The 15,750-nt window shown below is 39.7% G+C and overlaps 1 protein-coding gene across 1 annotated transcript in view; it reads right to left on the bottom strand.

Annotated features, from left to right (window-relative positions):
- LOC124271386 (phospholipid-transporting ATPase VB-like) overlaps nt 1–15,750 on the bottom strand; it is a 99,923-nt gene that overhangs the window by 76,109 nt on the left and 8,064 nt on the right. The window contains exons 3-7 of the mRNA XM_046706530.1: nt 11,456–11,544; nt 10,778–10,884; nt 6,792–6,923; nt 891–1,033; nt 79–328 (exon numbers count right to left, since the gene is read on the bottom strand). Of these exons, the coding sequence (XP_046562486.1) occupies nt 79–328; nt 891–1,033; nt 6,792–6,923; nt 10,778–10,884; nt 11,456–11,544 (721 nt within the window). The remainder of the gene's footprint in view (nt 1–78; nt 329–890; nt 1,034–6,791; nt 6,924–10,777; nt 10,885–11,455; nt 11,545–15,750) is intronic.

Here is a 15,750-nt window from a genome sequence, read left to right as displayed (position 1 = left end):
TTCTATTGGAATACAGGTGTCCTCAGGCTACGCTGTAATTCTAATATAATATTCATATATAGGAAAGAGGTGACTCACCTGGCATATGAGGGTAGTCAACTCCACCAATCGTACAGGTCTTAAATTCCATGAGGTTCTCCGTCAACGTTCCGGTCTTGTCGGAGAAGATGTACTCTATTTGTCCCAGGTCCTCGGTGATGTTAAGGGCTCGACATTCCAGACGTTTGTTGGAGAGTTCATGGTAAACATCCTCGTCGTTGTTGATGAAGTACACCTGGGCTATCTTCACCAACTCCAGGGAGACGTACATGGGAAGGGGGATCACCGTCTGGAACAGAAGTTGTATCGTTAATTGTTTTTACTTTTCAGAATGATGATATGATAATAATGAATTTGTATGGTGCCTTGTTTCAACCATACAGTGTTCAACGGCGCTGAAATCACAATCTGATTATTATTACCCCGGATAACTCATGCTGCCTGCGAGGCGCTAGAAGGTTATTAGTCATAGGACTTATCCCACCGGGTACCCATTTTCTGCTTGGTGAACAGAGGCAATTTTGAACAAGCTCACTTGCTTAATGTGAGACCACACGTATCACATGTGCTTTTGTTGGCAGGACTGAAGTCCTAGAACCTCTCAGGAGTCAAGCTGCCAAACACGGTCACCCATCCAAGAACTGTCTGCACTCAACGTTGCTTAACTTCAACTGATTCGTGACCTGAGCTCTATGCACAGGACCAAACGCCACCACCCTGTTCCCAACATGGCATAGGCGGAGGGGAAGCAATATTCCAGCTTTTGCCTGTAAACAATCAGTTACTCAGGACAATAAGGCTCTTTAAGGACATGTCACAAAGTATATCCAGCCCTTTACAGGACTCATTACCTGAAATATGATGATGTAGGTCCAGAAGACGATGAATCCTTGGTAGACAGGGCTGAACTTGTCAAGGTCACCAAATGGAATGAAGGGCACATAGTTGGTGTTGTCTGTCAGGCCATTGAAGTTGGACAGCCAGATTCCACTACCTGGAAACAAGCCTTATGACTGAGAGTAACCATCAGGTTTACAAAACATTTGGTTTTATCCCTTATGTTCAAACACTGCAAAGTGTTCTTTGAATGTAAATAAATTGATAGAAATATAGGTTACATTCACAAAAAAAATCATTCAATATCATTCAATCAGAAGCCAAAGATGGGTCTTCTAAGAAAGCAAAATTTTCTAAGAATGTATTTACAGTAATGATACTAACATATAAATTATGTATTTAAACTATAATATGTTGAGAGAAACAATAAGCGATCATTAGGAAACCCTCAAGCTGCCCATTATTACTTTCCAGTTTTCATCACCACAGCGCTATTCAAAGCTGGTGATGAAAACTGGAACATATTAAAGGAATGCTTGAATTTTCCTGTGTTCCTTTATTTGTTTCTTTCAGTATATATAAAATGACAAGTCAATGAAGTACAATTGAAATTTTTCTCAAATAACCATCTCAGTTGTGAATGAGGAGGGAGTCACGACTTATATTCCTGTGATTTCATGGTGAGGGACACCCAACCAGCTTCACATATTGCATTCTTGATAAGAATCAAATCAGAATACTGTGTATTGAACTGACGTGTTAATCACTAGACTGTCCTACTATCACAATTACAGACAGAATGTAACTTCTTGTTACAGCAGAATGAAGAATTGTAGGTCCCCACAGTCCCTAGTATGGTGGCCTATCTTAGGTTGCTAGCAATCCCTTGTCCATTTCTTTCTAGTATTGTTAATTATTAGTTTAATATTTTAATTTTCCTTGAGTTGGTTGGTTACATTTCAGAGTGGTTGGTTGGTTGTTGTTGTTTAATGCCGCACTCAGCAATATTCCAGCTATAGTGGGCTGCTTGTAAATAATTGAGTCTGGACCAGACAATCCATTGATCAACAGCATGAGCATCTCTCTACGTGTCCGGGATACGATGACATGTGTCAACCAAGTCAGTGAGCCTGACCACCCGATCCCGTTACCATCACAGAGTGAAACCACTGAGCACAAGCAGGCTTCTCACAAATTTAGAGTGACTGAGTGAGTTTGGTTAAGCACCACAATGAACAGTATTTCAGTGTATTTAACACCACTTAGAACAGTACATCATGGGATGTCAGCTTCATGTGGAAGAAATCCGTGAAGATCTGGGTTAGAATTGATCTTCACGGACCAATGCTTCTTGTAAGAGGCGACTAAGGGGATAAGGTGGTCAGGCTACACATGTCATTGTATCCAAATTGCATAGATCGATGCTAGCGTTATTGATCACTGGATAGTCTGGTCTAAACTCGATTATTTACAGACAGCCGCCATTTAGCTAGAATATTGCTGAGTGTGGCATAAAACTAAATTCACTCACTCACTCATGTGGGAGAAAAACCTAAAATGACTCAGGTCATGGTCATACACCACCTTGGTTTAACCCATTATCATCTATGTGGTGGTTAAAAACCAGGAATCATAAACAGGCAACTCTTGGATTCAAACCAAGAATTTGTGAAGGACACAACTACGCACCATCCCTTGCAACACCAACAAGGCTTATTGCATTGATATACAGGTTGTTTCAAGTGAATTCCTTTGACAGCCTTAATGGTAATATATTCTGTGTGAGTCAAGAGCTCAGCTGATAAACATGTTGCGGGAGAGGTGACCTAGATAGTGCCCATATATTTGGTCAGGATGACAACGTCGTAGTTGACAGGGAGTGCATAAGTTCCATTCAATGCAGCAGTAACATAATGGAACAACACATAAAACAGTACTAAGGTACTGTAGTTCACTGTATTAGGAATATATATTTGTGTTTGTTTTGTTGGTTGGTTGTTGAACTAAGCACATTATTCCATCTATATGGTGGCCATCAGTAAATAATCGAGTCTGGACCAGACAATCCAGTGATCAACAGCATGAGTGAGTGAGTGAGGTTAGTTTTACGCCACTCTCAGCAATATTCCAGCTGTATGGTGGCGATCTGTAAATAATCGAGTCTGGGCCAGACAATCCAGTGATCAACAGGATGAGCATGGATCTAAGCAATTGGGATACAATGACATGTGTCAACAAAGTCAGCGGGCTTGACCACCTGACCCTGTTAGTCGGCTCTTACGACAAGCATGGGTTGCTGAAGATCAATTCTAAACCAGATCTTCGCAGGTCATAAAAGTAGGAAAGAGACCAAACCACCATTTCAAACAAATGTTTTGACATGTAGCTTATAGATACATGAATGGCAGCAGAATAATGATCTGTACAATTGGAAATTGTCACCAGCCTCTACACCCGGAAACGGTGGGGTAGCCTAATGGTTATAATGTTCATTCGTGACGCTGAAGACCAGGGTTAGATTTCCCACATGGGTACAATGTGTGAAGCCCATTTCTGGTGTCCCCTGCCATGATATTGCTGGAATATTGCTAAAAGCGGCATAAAACCGTACTCACTCACCGCAGCACCCGAACTATTTGGTTCAGTGTTATATGTATTCCAATATTGAGTCAAATTACAGGCTTTTAGGGGTGTCCTAATATGCTATCATGATTTGGGACTAATACAATACAAAGTTCAGTTGTTTTATCCCTGACCTAAATTAGCATGTTGAATGTAACAACCATAATTTCACAGTAAAAAGTCAAGGCTTTTATGATATAACTGCAAGAATATTTTCACTTCTATAAAACTGATGATGTTGTTTAAGAATTTGCAGAATAATGTGAACAATGGCTGATGTAATTTTTAATTGTTGAACATGCAGTGACATCTTGAACAACAGCTGACGTCCTTTCTTAATTGTTCATTACAATGCTGTGACAATGTAAACTATAGTTGGTGTTATTTTCAATTGTCAATCAAAATGCTGTGACAATGTAAACAATAGCAGCTGTTATTTTCAATTGTCAATCAAAATGCTGTGACAATGTAAATAATAGCTGCTGTTATTTTCAATTGTCAATCAAAATGCTGTGACAATGTAAACAATAGCTGCTGTTATTTTCAATTGTCAATCAAAATGCTGTGACAATGTAAACAATAGCTGCTGTTATTTTCAATTGTCAATCAAAATGCTGTGACAATGTAAACAATAGCTGATTAAAAAACAATAGCTGCTGTCATTTATAATTGTCTACCACAAAGTTGTGATGTCTTGAACAATATGTATGTGAACTTAGCTCTGTTCCCCGAAACAAAGATATAAGTCATGATGCATCTGGGACCCTCTCCCAAAAGCGGTCATAGAGTTCGGAGCTATGGCAGGCATATAGTTTATCATAGGCTTACAAATATCCTAGTGCTATGAACACTTTGTGGATCGGGCCCCAGAACAAGACCAAAACAATCGCAGGTATATAGTTTATCATAGTGCTACTTTAACTTACAAATATCCTAGTGCTAGGCTTACTATCATAGCGCGCTTGGTGGATCGGGCCCCAGAACAAGACCAAAACAATCGCAGGTATATAGTTTATCATAGGCTTACAAATATCATAGCGCTACAAACACTTGGTGGATCGGGCCCCAGAACACTGTTTTACATTAAACATATAAATCTCATGCACCTATGGGTTTCCATACATGACAGAGACTAAACAACACATGGACACTGCTCTGTTAGAGAGGAAGGACATTATTGAAATGCACAGAATAAACATAAGCTGATATGAAACCCAAAAACACTTGTGTTAGGGTCAGGATAGGGTTAGGCTAACCATAATCGATCAACAGTAACACCACACCTCAAAACCGAGGTGTTCCTGAGAGATAAGAGGTTTTGAATACTTCTGGGTCATGATGAATCAGATTTTTCTCATTACTAAGACCAGCAATACACAACGTTAAAGGGAGTCAGTTTAGTTTTACGCCACTTTTAGCAATATTCCAGAAATATCACGGCATGGAACTCCAGAAATGGGCTCCACACATTGTACCCATGTGGGGAATCAAACCCAGGTCTTCAGTGTGACGAGCGAACGCTTTAACCAGTAGTCTACCCCACCACCCCTACTTTAAAGGGAGAAGAAAGTATGTTTTTCAAAGGGAACAGAGAGGGTAACAACTTCAAACTGTTACTGAAACCAGTGAGTGAGTGAGTTTAGTTTTACGCCGCACTCAGCAATATTCCAGCTATATGGCGGCGGTCTGTAAATAATAGAGTCTGGACCAGACAATCCAGTGATCAACAGCATGAGCATCGATCTGCGCTATTGGGAACCGATGACATGTGTCAACCAAGTCAGCGAGCCTGACCACCCGATCCCGTTAGTCGCCTCTTACGACAAGCATGGGTTACTGAAGATCAATATTCTAACCCGGATCTTCAAGGGTCTGAAACCAGTAACCTTGTGAACATGAGGGACAATAATGTTGAGTGAGTGAGTTAAAATGTAACATCACTTCAGCAATATTTAAGTCATATAGTGATGAAAATAACGTTCAAAATACCATGAATATTCATAATGATGTGTTGTTTCAGGGATTTCTATTAATTTATAGACACTGACAACTTTTCTTTTAAAAAATCTGATCCTGTTAGTTGCCTCGTACCACATACTTGTGAGTGAGTGAGTTTAGCTCAGCAATATGCCAGCCATATGGCAGTGGTCTGTAAATAATCGAGTATGGACCAGACAATACAGTGATCAACAGCATGAGCATCAATCTGCGCTATTGGGAACCAATGACATGTGTCAGCCAAGCCAGCGAGCCTGAACTGATCCCGTTAGTCGACGTATTGATGACTTAGGCCAATTTTATATGAGCCTTTTCTGAAACAAGTTTCATGAAATCAGAATGATACATGCATGAATGAAATGATCATTTTATTACCAACACTTATTGATCAGCTGTAGATATGAGAGTGTTTTATTTCCTGAAAACACTGCCAACATGTCATCAAGGTCAATATGGGGTTAAACATTCTATCACTGCTCATGCACAGAAAATGAACTGCAGCTGTCTACGTAAATTGAATTAACAATAGCAGTGCAATAAATTGAGGCTTTCAAAATGAAATTCAACACGAGTCAAACACAAAATATTTAGAATTGTCACTTTTAAATTAGCAATCTATCTGAATTCACTGGCAAGCTGTTTTGATGGACAGAACAACCCAACACCATGCAATCTAGAGTGGGCAACTGTGAGTCTTGGAAAGATTTAAATGTTACCTTATTGAGTGGTTAAATGATTTTATACCATATTTAGTAATATGCGAGCTACATCACAGCTAAGGACACCAGAAATGGGCTTAAAAATTGTACCTATGTGGGAATCAAACCAGCATTTTGGTCATGATGAGTGAAAGCTTTAACCACAGGGCTACCTGACCACCATTCATGCAGTAAACGAACAGCAGCGATTAGGTGATCTTTAATAATGTTTTAAAGGAAGTTTTTCGGTGGTGGAAATAAAAACAGAACTGTCTTGAAATGAACAAGTCGGTGATTGAAATAAAAATAGAATTGTCTTGAAATGAACAAGTAAGGGGTCGGAAAAAATAGAGTTGTTTTGAAATGAAAAAGTTGATGGTTGAAATACAAATAGAACTGTCTTGAAATGAAAAAGTTGGTGGTCGAATTTTTTTATATATGTCATGAAATTAAAAAGTCCGTGATCGAAATAAAAATAGAAATGAACAAGTTGGTGGTGAAAGTAAACTTTTACCAAACTTTTTCAAAAGATTACATTATATATCTTGTTTTCCGTATAGGATGTAAGAGATGTACGAAGAATGTCTTTGACTCTACCAATGGCACAGAAGAAGCAGAGGAAGAGCAAGAGTATGACACACCAGATGACATCCTGGTTGATCTTCCGCTCCAGCTTACTGCGCTTGTATCTGGGACCACGGTTGTTTAACATCGCCTTTGTCTCATGACCTGAAATAGGGAGAAGGACTTGGGTCAAACAGTGACGTTTAACATTACACTCAGCACTTTTCTAGGTTCATCAGACCTACCATTGATTAATGAAGACTAGGTAATCTAATGAGGTGAGGTGAGGTGAGGTGCAGTGCAGTTGGGTGCAGTGAGGTGTTGTATGGTGAGGTGAGGTGAGGTGCAGTGCAGTGAGGTGTTGTACTGTGAGGTGAGGTGAGGTGCAGTGGAGTGACGTACTGTACTGTGAGGTGAGGTGAGGTGCAGTGCACTGAGGTGTTGTATGGTGAGGTGAGGTGCAGTGCAGTGAGATGTTGTACGGTGAGGTGAGGTGAGGAGCAGTGCAGTGAGATGTTGATGTTGTATACGGTGAAGTGAGGTGCAGTGCAGTGAGATGCTGTACAGTGAGTGAGTGAGGTGAGGTGCAGTGCAGTGAGATGCTGTACTGTGAGGTGAGGTGAGGGATTGAGGGGTGTTGTGCTGTGTTCTGAGGTTATGGGGTGTACTGTGAGGTGAGATGCTATACTGTGAGGTGAGATGAGGTGAGGTGTTATACTGTTAGGTGAGAGTAGGTGGGGTGAGGTGCTATACTGTGAAGTGAGGTGCTATACTGTGAGGTGAGAGGTGAGGTGAGGTGCAGTGCAGTGAGATATTGTACGGTGAGGTGAGGTGAGGTGCAGTGCAGGGAGATGTTGTACAGTGAGGTGAGGTGAGGTACAGTGCAGTGAGATGTTGTACTGAGGTGAGGTGAGGTACAGTGCAGTGAGATGCTGTACTGTGAGGTGAGTTGAGGTGAGGTGAAGTGAGATGTACTGTGAGGTGAGGTGCAGTGCAGGGAGATGTTGTACAGTGAGGTGAGGTGAGGTACAGTGCAGTGAGATGTTGTACTGAGGTGAGGTGAGGTACAGTGCAGTGAGATGCTGTACTGTGAGGTGAGGTGAGGTGCAGTGAGATGTTGTACGGTGAGGTGAGGTGAGGTGCAGTGCAGTGAGATGCTGTACTGTGAGGTGAGGTGAGGTACTGAGGGGTGGGTGTACTGTGAGGTGAAGTGCTATACTGTGAGGTGAGATGAAGTGACGTAAGGTGAGGTGCTATACTGTGAGGTGAGAGTAGATAATGTACTGTGAGGTGTTTTGCTGTGCTTGAGGTGCTATACTGTAAAGTGAGGTGTGGTACTGAGAGATGTTTCGTTTTGTTGTGAGGTGAGACGAGGTGAGGTGCTGTACTGTGAGGTGAGGTTAGCTGAACTGTAGTTCTGTTCTGTTCTGTGACGTGAGGTGAGAGGAGGTGATATACTGAGAGGAAGTGTTTTGCTGTGCTATGAGGTGAGGTGAGATGATATACTGAGAGAATTTGTGCTGTGAGGTGAGGTGAGGCGTGGTGAAATAGGTTTTAATGTTACATTCATGATAATCGTGCTACTGTCATACTGCGCCATTCAGCAACAGGTGTTTGGCTGCTTGTACTAACCCGGACTAATGCTTGTTCAACTTGGCAACCAACTGCGACACCATATCCAGGGATGGAAATAACTTTAAAATTGCTAGTGTACTCCGGAACAGTGGCACATGTAAAATCACTTGCCCTGATAATTTTTCCGCTATACCGGCCGATCTCTTGGTGATTTTTTAAATAAACAACATAATTAACATTGGAATGTCAACTGGACACCGGGTACAGCGTGATACACAAATGTGCTTGCCCGACAGAAAAAGCACTGGACTCGGGGCGTCGGGCAATGGGTTATTTCCACCCTGATATCATGTTTTATATTGATATCCAACTCACACACTAGTCAATTATGATCCCTACGATTTATACCATGTGCAACAATCCACATGATCAGGGATCATTGACAGGGCAGCCACAGAGCCAAGTCACTGATAACAGTTTCGCCAACTCTGATGACAAGCATGGCTATAAAAGACCTTTCATGTACAGCAACTTTGCAGTTTCTGTGCCGTGACATTTTCATATCTTCAACAATGGCAATCGCCGAGTGCTTTTGACTGCACCAACTTCCCATCTGCAGTGGATGAGAGCTAGGTCATGCTTGTCATTTCAACTATGTCTTAGATACACAGGTGTACAATATGTGAGGTTTGAACAATTATTGCGTGGGTAGTGTGTTGTAATCTTCTTTTACATCATGGGGGGATATGTTGTTCAGTGCATAATTTGACATTGTTGTAGAGACCATAATGATTGGTATAAACTCTCTGAAGTTTCACATGATATACATGAAGAGGGGCATTTTATGGACGTCTACTTCTGTAATATTAGAATTTATTACTCTCCCATAGAAGATACTGCAGTGTAATATTATCATCACACTTAGTAGGTAGTTTCTTTCAATTTTTGTTGAGAATAATAAACAGAATACTAAACTTCGCTTCGTGACATACCATTTCTATTAAACTTGTGAAAGATACAGCTTTTGCCTCGTTTGATACCAAATCATTAACTTCGTTTAATAAAAATGGTATTACACAGGAGGTCATTTAGTATACTCTATATACTTCGAAATATACTACTCCTCATGTTACAGAAGGTGACAACCATAATATGACCCCCACTATGATTGTTATAAATGCCAAATAGATACTGCAGTATGTACTATGAAGAGAGGTCAAAAGTTTTGAGAACTTCTCAAATCAGCAGGGAATCTCTCTTCCCATTACCACAATATTAATACTGTTTGTTGTGAGGTGTTGAAACTTTCACAGGTATCTCATGAATGATCAATGTATGCAATACTACTAGCGGCACAGCTGTTTCGCAACTTCAGGTAGTGAGTTCTATAAACTTTTTGACCTCCCATTTTGCAATACATACATTTATTACATATACTCATGGAATCGAATAAGGGAACACCTGAAACTACAAGTTTTCCCTTATTCTTTTCCATGTTTTTCCCCAAGGTATGTATTGCACTGTAAGCGGTGAAATTCTGGAAAGAATAAAAGAACACCTTTACTTTCAGGTGTTCCCTTATTCGTTTCCATGGGTATATATTGCCAAACAATTTTCAGGCAAATACACAGCCTGTGTATTAACCATTGTGAAGAAGTGTTAAGCAGTTAATGATCACCCTGATTTCACACAAAAACTTCTCAGAGTTCAACATCCTGTTACGAGTCTTGGTACGTCAATGAATTTATACAGGCTCTCTGGATATGACAAAAGGCCTATCAGCTGTTGCATAATTGTTTACTTTTACTGATATATACACATTGTATATATATTGTCCATGCCTACTAGGCCAACGACCTGATGTGGTGCTGTTCTACTGACATTTCTATTGTTAAGGAAGTAATAAGATATGGATGAACAACTTCTATATTACTCCGATTGTAATAAAGTTATTTATCCATATTTCTTATTCTCCCTTAAGAGCTGTGAATAGCTGTAAAATTGCTGATGCAGCTTAAAGCAACATTGACTCGCTCAATTATTCTTCCTCAGTATCTGAATGCCTCTCAAGAAGTTATTTTTAGAGAGCGGAAGGTTGCAGTTTCGATCCCCGCATCATACCAAAAGATGTTAAAATATGGTACTTGTTGGTCCCTGCCTGGCGCTCGGCATTAATGGGTACAGCAAGGACTGGTCGGCTTGGAGTCAGTATAATGTGTCTGAGTGGGGTATTCCTGCTTAACTGTGGAATGGTAACTCAGTGAACTAGAACTAAAAAAAACCCAGCTTAGTCTGGGCTAGTACAAGCAGCCGCACATACATATGAGTTGTCATATGAGTGAAATATTCTTAAGTGCGACGTTAAACCCCATTTCACCTCACCTCACCTGTTTATTTAAATCATTGTAATGTGTGAGTGAGTGCCTGATGGAAGAACGTCTTACCTGCATAAACCACGATTCCCTCGATAAAGTCAGTGTTTTTCAGAATGCATCCCCGCAGGAGTAAGTTTTCATTACTTAAGGAAATTTTTTGCTTTGATTCTTTTTCTCTGCAATGGAAAATAGAACAAAAAAATAATACAAAATCACTACAAATATTCTTCCATACATTTTGAAGACATACAACTATCTAAGTGTTTGTTTTTGTTGGTTTGTTGCTTAATGCCACACACAGCAATATTCCAGCTATATGACGGCAGCACATAAATACCAATCCAATGATCAACATCATGAGCATCGATCTATGCAATCTAAGCGAAAATGTGTAACCTGTAGACATACTGAATGTGATGAGCATCACAAACTTCAGGAGGTATTGTCTATTGTTTTCTAAAATAAACAATAATCAGCAAACAATAACAGGCAACAAAAATGCAATGCAACAAAAATATTATGCCTATTTCTTGTAAAAAGGAATCATGAAACATTTCTAATTCTTCCAAGACTTCAACAAACATTATTATGAAAAACACTAATAAAATCATGCATGCATATTACATATCACAATTTTTCGGTTTTGATTGATAAAGTTTCATAACATTATTGTACAGTTTAGACAAACAGGAAAGGAAGACATTTAACTTTAGAAAAATAAGCATCATGGCTACACAGTATACTTACACATAGCCTCTGAACTTGTAAATTTCTGAATTTGGAAGCTCAACGTCCAATTTATGCTGGAACCTACTGATCTCGAAATCATTGCTGAACTGAAAGAAAATATATTTTCAATGTAGAACATTCTTTTGAAAAGGTTCATTCTGAAAATGAAGCAAAGAAGGTTAGTGGAAGCCTATCGGGTGGATCTAACACACTTGTTAAATCTCTATCAAAATCTTCTCATTATCAAGACCTTTACTGTAAAAATATTCAATAAACTTCACTGGACTCAACGAACATTGCTTTAGCACTACCAGATTTCCATCTCTCCATAAAGTTGAAAAAAGAAAAGAGCACTCTGGCAAGCAATGATGATGACATCATCGCCAAACCAGAAAGAAGCCTTTGAGATAGTTTGTAATCAATGTTTCAAGTTTACTAGTAGAAATAGCTATTGTTACAAACATGCATCTACAACTAGGTTTTCCGTCGAAATCTGAACAGTTTGTAGTCAAGTTCCACACATGTTTTAATTATTTATTATAGGATATTTCTACACCGCACATCCATGCAACTAGTACATACTCAAGGCGCTGGGGTTTTTTCCCCTCGATCACTGGATGTCAATCTCAACAGCACAACGCATTATCAATCTGAACTCCCTGGGGATCATACAAATCTTGCAGCCACTTATGCGCACCAATTTATTGCGGCTTTCCCATCCTTATGAGGCATTTGTGTATTGCAATATCTATTGTATCATGTATCATACTCCAGATCATGTTGCCTATGTATCATACAAGGTCGTATCATAGCATTGCTTATGTATCATGACCTTGCTGTCATCCCCAACTGAGGATGATGTTGAAAGACAATGACAAACCGGCTCCCTCAACGTAGTCCATCAGTTTCGCTGAGTACATTTCTGTCACTCCTCATGTGACAATAAGTGCGTGTCCAGCCTATTTATTCACATGTTCCCATTAATACTCTCAGCAAACATCATAATTAATCCTCCCTGGACAAGTGTTATTGTGTGTTCTGGTACAGTGGTTAAATTTGATATCAACGCTACCTGACCACCCATGAGTGGTCAGAAATGCACATACTAGGAAAACAATGAAACAAGACAATTTGACACCAAGGAATCGTTAATGGTAACACAATGCACAGGAAATAAGTCATATGTATCAAATTTTTTCACCGGATCATATATACAATATAATCCATCAATGTCACCACACAACCATCTACTGGTTTTGTAGTTCCATAGCTTCCAATTCTGATATCACATCCAAACTGTTGACACTTTTGAGATTCACCAGAGTGGGGAGTGGGTGAGTGAGTGAGTGAGTGAGAGAGTGAGTGAGACTGAGTGAGTGAGAGTGAGTGAGTGGGAGCGAGTGAGGAGAGTGGAGTGAGTGAGTGAGTGAGTGAGTGAGTGAGACTGAGTGAGCGAGTGAGTGAATGACTACCAACTAGTGTTGTGAATTGGTTAAAATCTCATAAATGATGTTTGGTTCATTACAACCCGATCAGTCATCGAAAAATAATTGATTAGCTTCATTTAACAAAAAATTTGTTTTTGTTTGTTAATGCACAACAAATAAAGAAAATACATGTAGTCATTTGTTTTGTTTTTTTGCAAACAACGCAAAATGCATTTACAAATTTCATATCTTTAAAGGATTACTAGTATGTTAGGAACATACATTTCCTCCAGTCATTAAGATATATCCATAATGACTTGGGATGAGCCTGTAGCTTATGAAATGTAACAGACAAAACCAACCTTGTGAAAAATATTCGCCAGCACACACTTTAAGTCAGCCAGCCTAACCTGCTCAGCCACTGTGACTTCCCCAAAAATGGGGGCTGAGGTTAGGCGGCTGACTTTGTGTGCAGGCGATTAGGTGCCTGACTCTGAGGGTGTGGGTTCGAATCCCGCATGGGACTCATGCCCCAAAAGTACTAGAATTTGTACTTTACTAAGAAAGTGTAACCCCAAATATAACATATGTTACATTTGACCACTTTCTAAATGGCATTGTGTAATCATACCTACTCAAACATGACAAAGAATATTGTTTTTATCCCCTGACCTTATCCTGCCAAAAAACCGACTAAATTGTTTTGAGATTCACCAAAGTGTGAGTGTGTGAGTGAGGTTTGATCCCGATTTGAACAGCATAACAGTTATATCATGGCATGTCTGAGTGAGTGAGTGAGTGAGTTAATGAGTTAGTTTTACGCCGCTTTTAGCAATATTCCAGCAACATCACGGTGGGGGACACCAGAAATGGGCTTCACACATTGTACCCATGTGGGGAATCGAACCCAGGTCTACGGCGTGACAAGTGGATGCTTTAACCAATAGGCTACCCCACTGCCCCGCTTAATGTGAGAAGAAAGCTGTTGTTAGTGATATCAATGATCCCAGTAGTTACTCCACATTCCTGATGGCTAATTCTGACTCGATTACTGATTCACAAGGGCGACACCATCTTTGAAAACATTAAAAGCAGTTCAAGCTACTGAACCTTTCATAATCTTCATCCAAATATGAACACATTGAATGCTGTTTTCATTGCCTTTATCCTGCCGAGAAATCTACCAATCATATTAGAAGGCAAATTTTGCAATAAAATAACCTTTTGGAAGGCGAACAAGCCCCTAAACCAAAGTTCTGACATACCAAAAAGGCACAGGTCAGTAAAACCCTTAATCCTTAGCGATCTACAGTCTGGGCAAATATCTGGTTGACAAGATAATCCTTCCCAACCTTTTTATGCAACAGGGGCGATTGGGGTAGCCTAATGGTTAAAAGCGTTGGCTCAAATCCGCGCCGAAGACAAGGGTTCGAATCCCAACATTGGCACAATGTGTGAAGCCCATTTCTGGTGTCCCCGCCGTGATGTTGCTGGAATATTGCTAAAAGTGGCGTAAAACCAAACTCAGTCAGTCAGTTTTATGCAACATGACTAAGTATCCTCTCTGTGTGTAAGTTGTATGGAACAGCTTCTGTGACATTATGAGCTCATCGTCCACAACATATGTTTCCAGTCAGATTATACATACATCAACTGTTCACTAGAGACAGCTGTCAACTGTCAGCATGACCTTACACTTGTAAATATACAGCACTTTTTACAGTTTTAATCCTTCTGTTTTTTTACCAACATCACCAATGCTGCATTACACGGAAAAGGATTCTGTTCCATGAAAATAAATGTCACTGACAATAGCTAACAAGAAAACAGAATGTATTTTATTTCCTAGTTTAGAAATTAATTAATCCACAAATCCAGTTAAGACCATTAAATAAGCTTTACTGGCAAGCCATGTTTTTATATGATTCTAAATTACAGAGTATGCAGTTGTTTATTTTGAAGAAAGACTGAGATGGTCAAACAATGGAAGTAAACTAAAACAAATTATATTTTCATGGTCATTAAATATAATGCATTTAACTGATACTGTAACTGATGATGTGATAAATATACCCCTGTGATATTCTAAAACTGATGTGCTGACTGATCAAAAGGGAAGACCAGGTTGTTTGATCATGCCGTGAGTTAGGTACACGCTGCATCAATTATTGATGCCCGGTATTGGTTTACCTGTGGGCTGCCTGTCAATGGACTGGAACATGACTTTTGAATGAAACAAAATGTCTGCCTATAGATCAGAGAGTATGTTAACAGGTATTTTCCAAATCCACATAAACATATGGTTATTTGATGCTTTCAGCAATATTTACATCCACACCACAAGGATCGGCTCTACTCATTGTGCCCATGATGGAAACTGAGAGTTTTCTATGCGAGTCAGTTAGGTGATAAACTGAATCGATTAGAGATAATCACACTGTGTTTTTAGTGAAGAACTATGTTACTTGTACAGTCAGCTGTGCTGAACTTAATTTAAAACTGGACAAGGAGAGTGGTTTCAGTTACACAGTTATAAACATGAAGTCTTTGGAGTCCAGAAATATACCAAGCGTGGGTTGAGTCTGATGTTTTGTGAGGTTGATCAGCACAGAAACACCAACGATAACCGTACACAAGATGTATACCAAAGCATGTATAACAACAAGATTGTAAGCTAACATGGACCGGGTATCCTAAACTAAGGAAACCTTTCAAGATTTTCATTTTGCGCCACATGATTGCATGACCACACGATCACATGATAATAGCCTATCCCTTATGTGACTCAAAGATATGAGTGAGTGAGTGAGTTTAGTTTAAATGTACAATATTCCAGCAATACGATGGAGGTCTGTAAATAATCAAGTTTGGACCAGACAATCCAGT

This window comes from Haliotis rubra, unplaced genomic scaffold (assembly GCF_003918875.1).
Source record: "Haliotis rubra isolate DU_JTF1 unplaced genomic scaffold, ASM391887v1 Scf1025, whole genome shotgun sequence".
In the NCBI taxonomy this organism is placed as follows: Eukaryota; Metazoa; Mollusca; class Gastropoda; order Lepetellida; family Haliotidae; genus Haliotis; species Haliotis rubra.
Note: the sequence above shows the minus strand (reverse complement) of the source record. Positions and strands in the feature narration are given on the sequence as shown.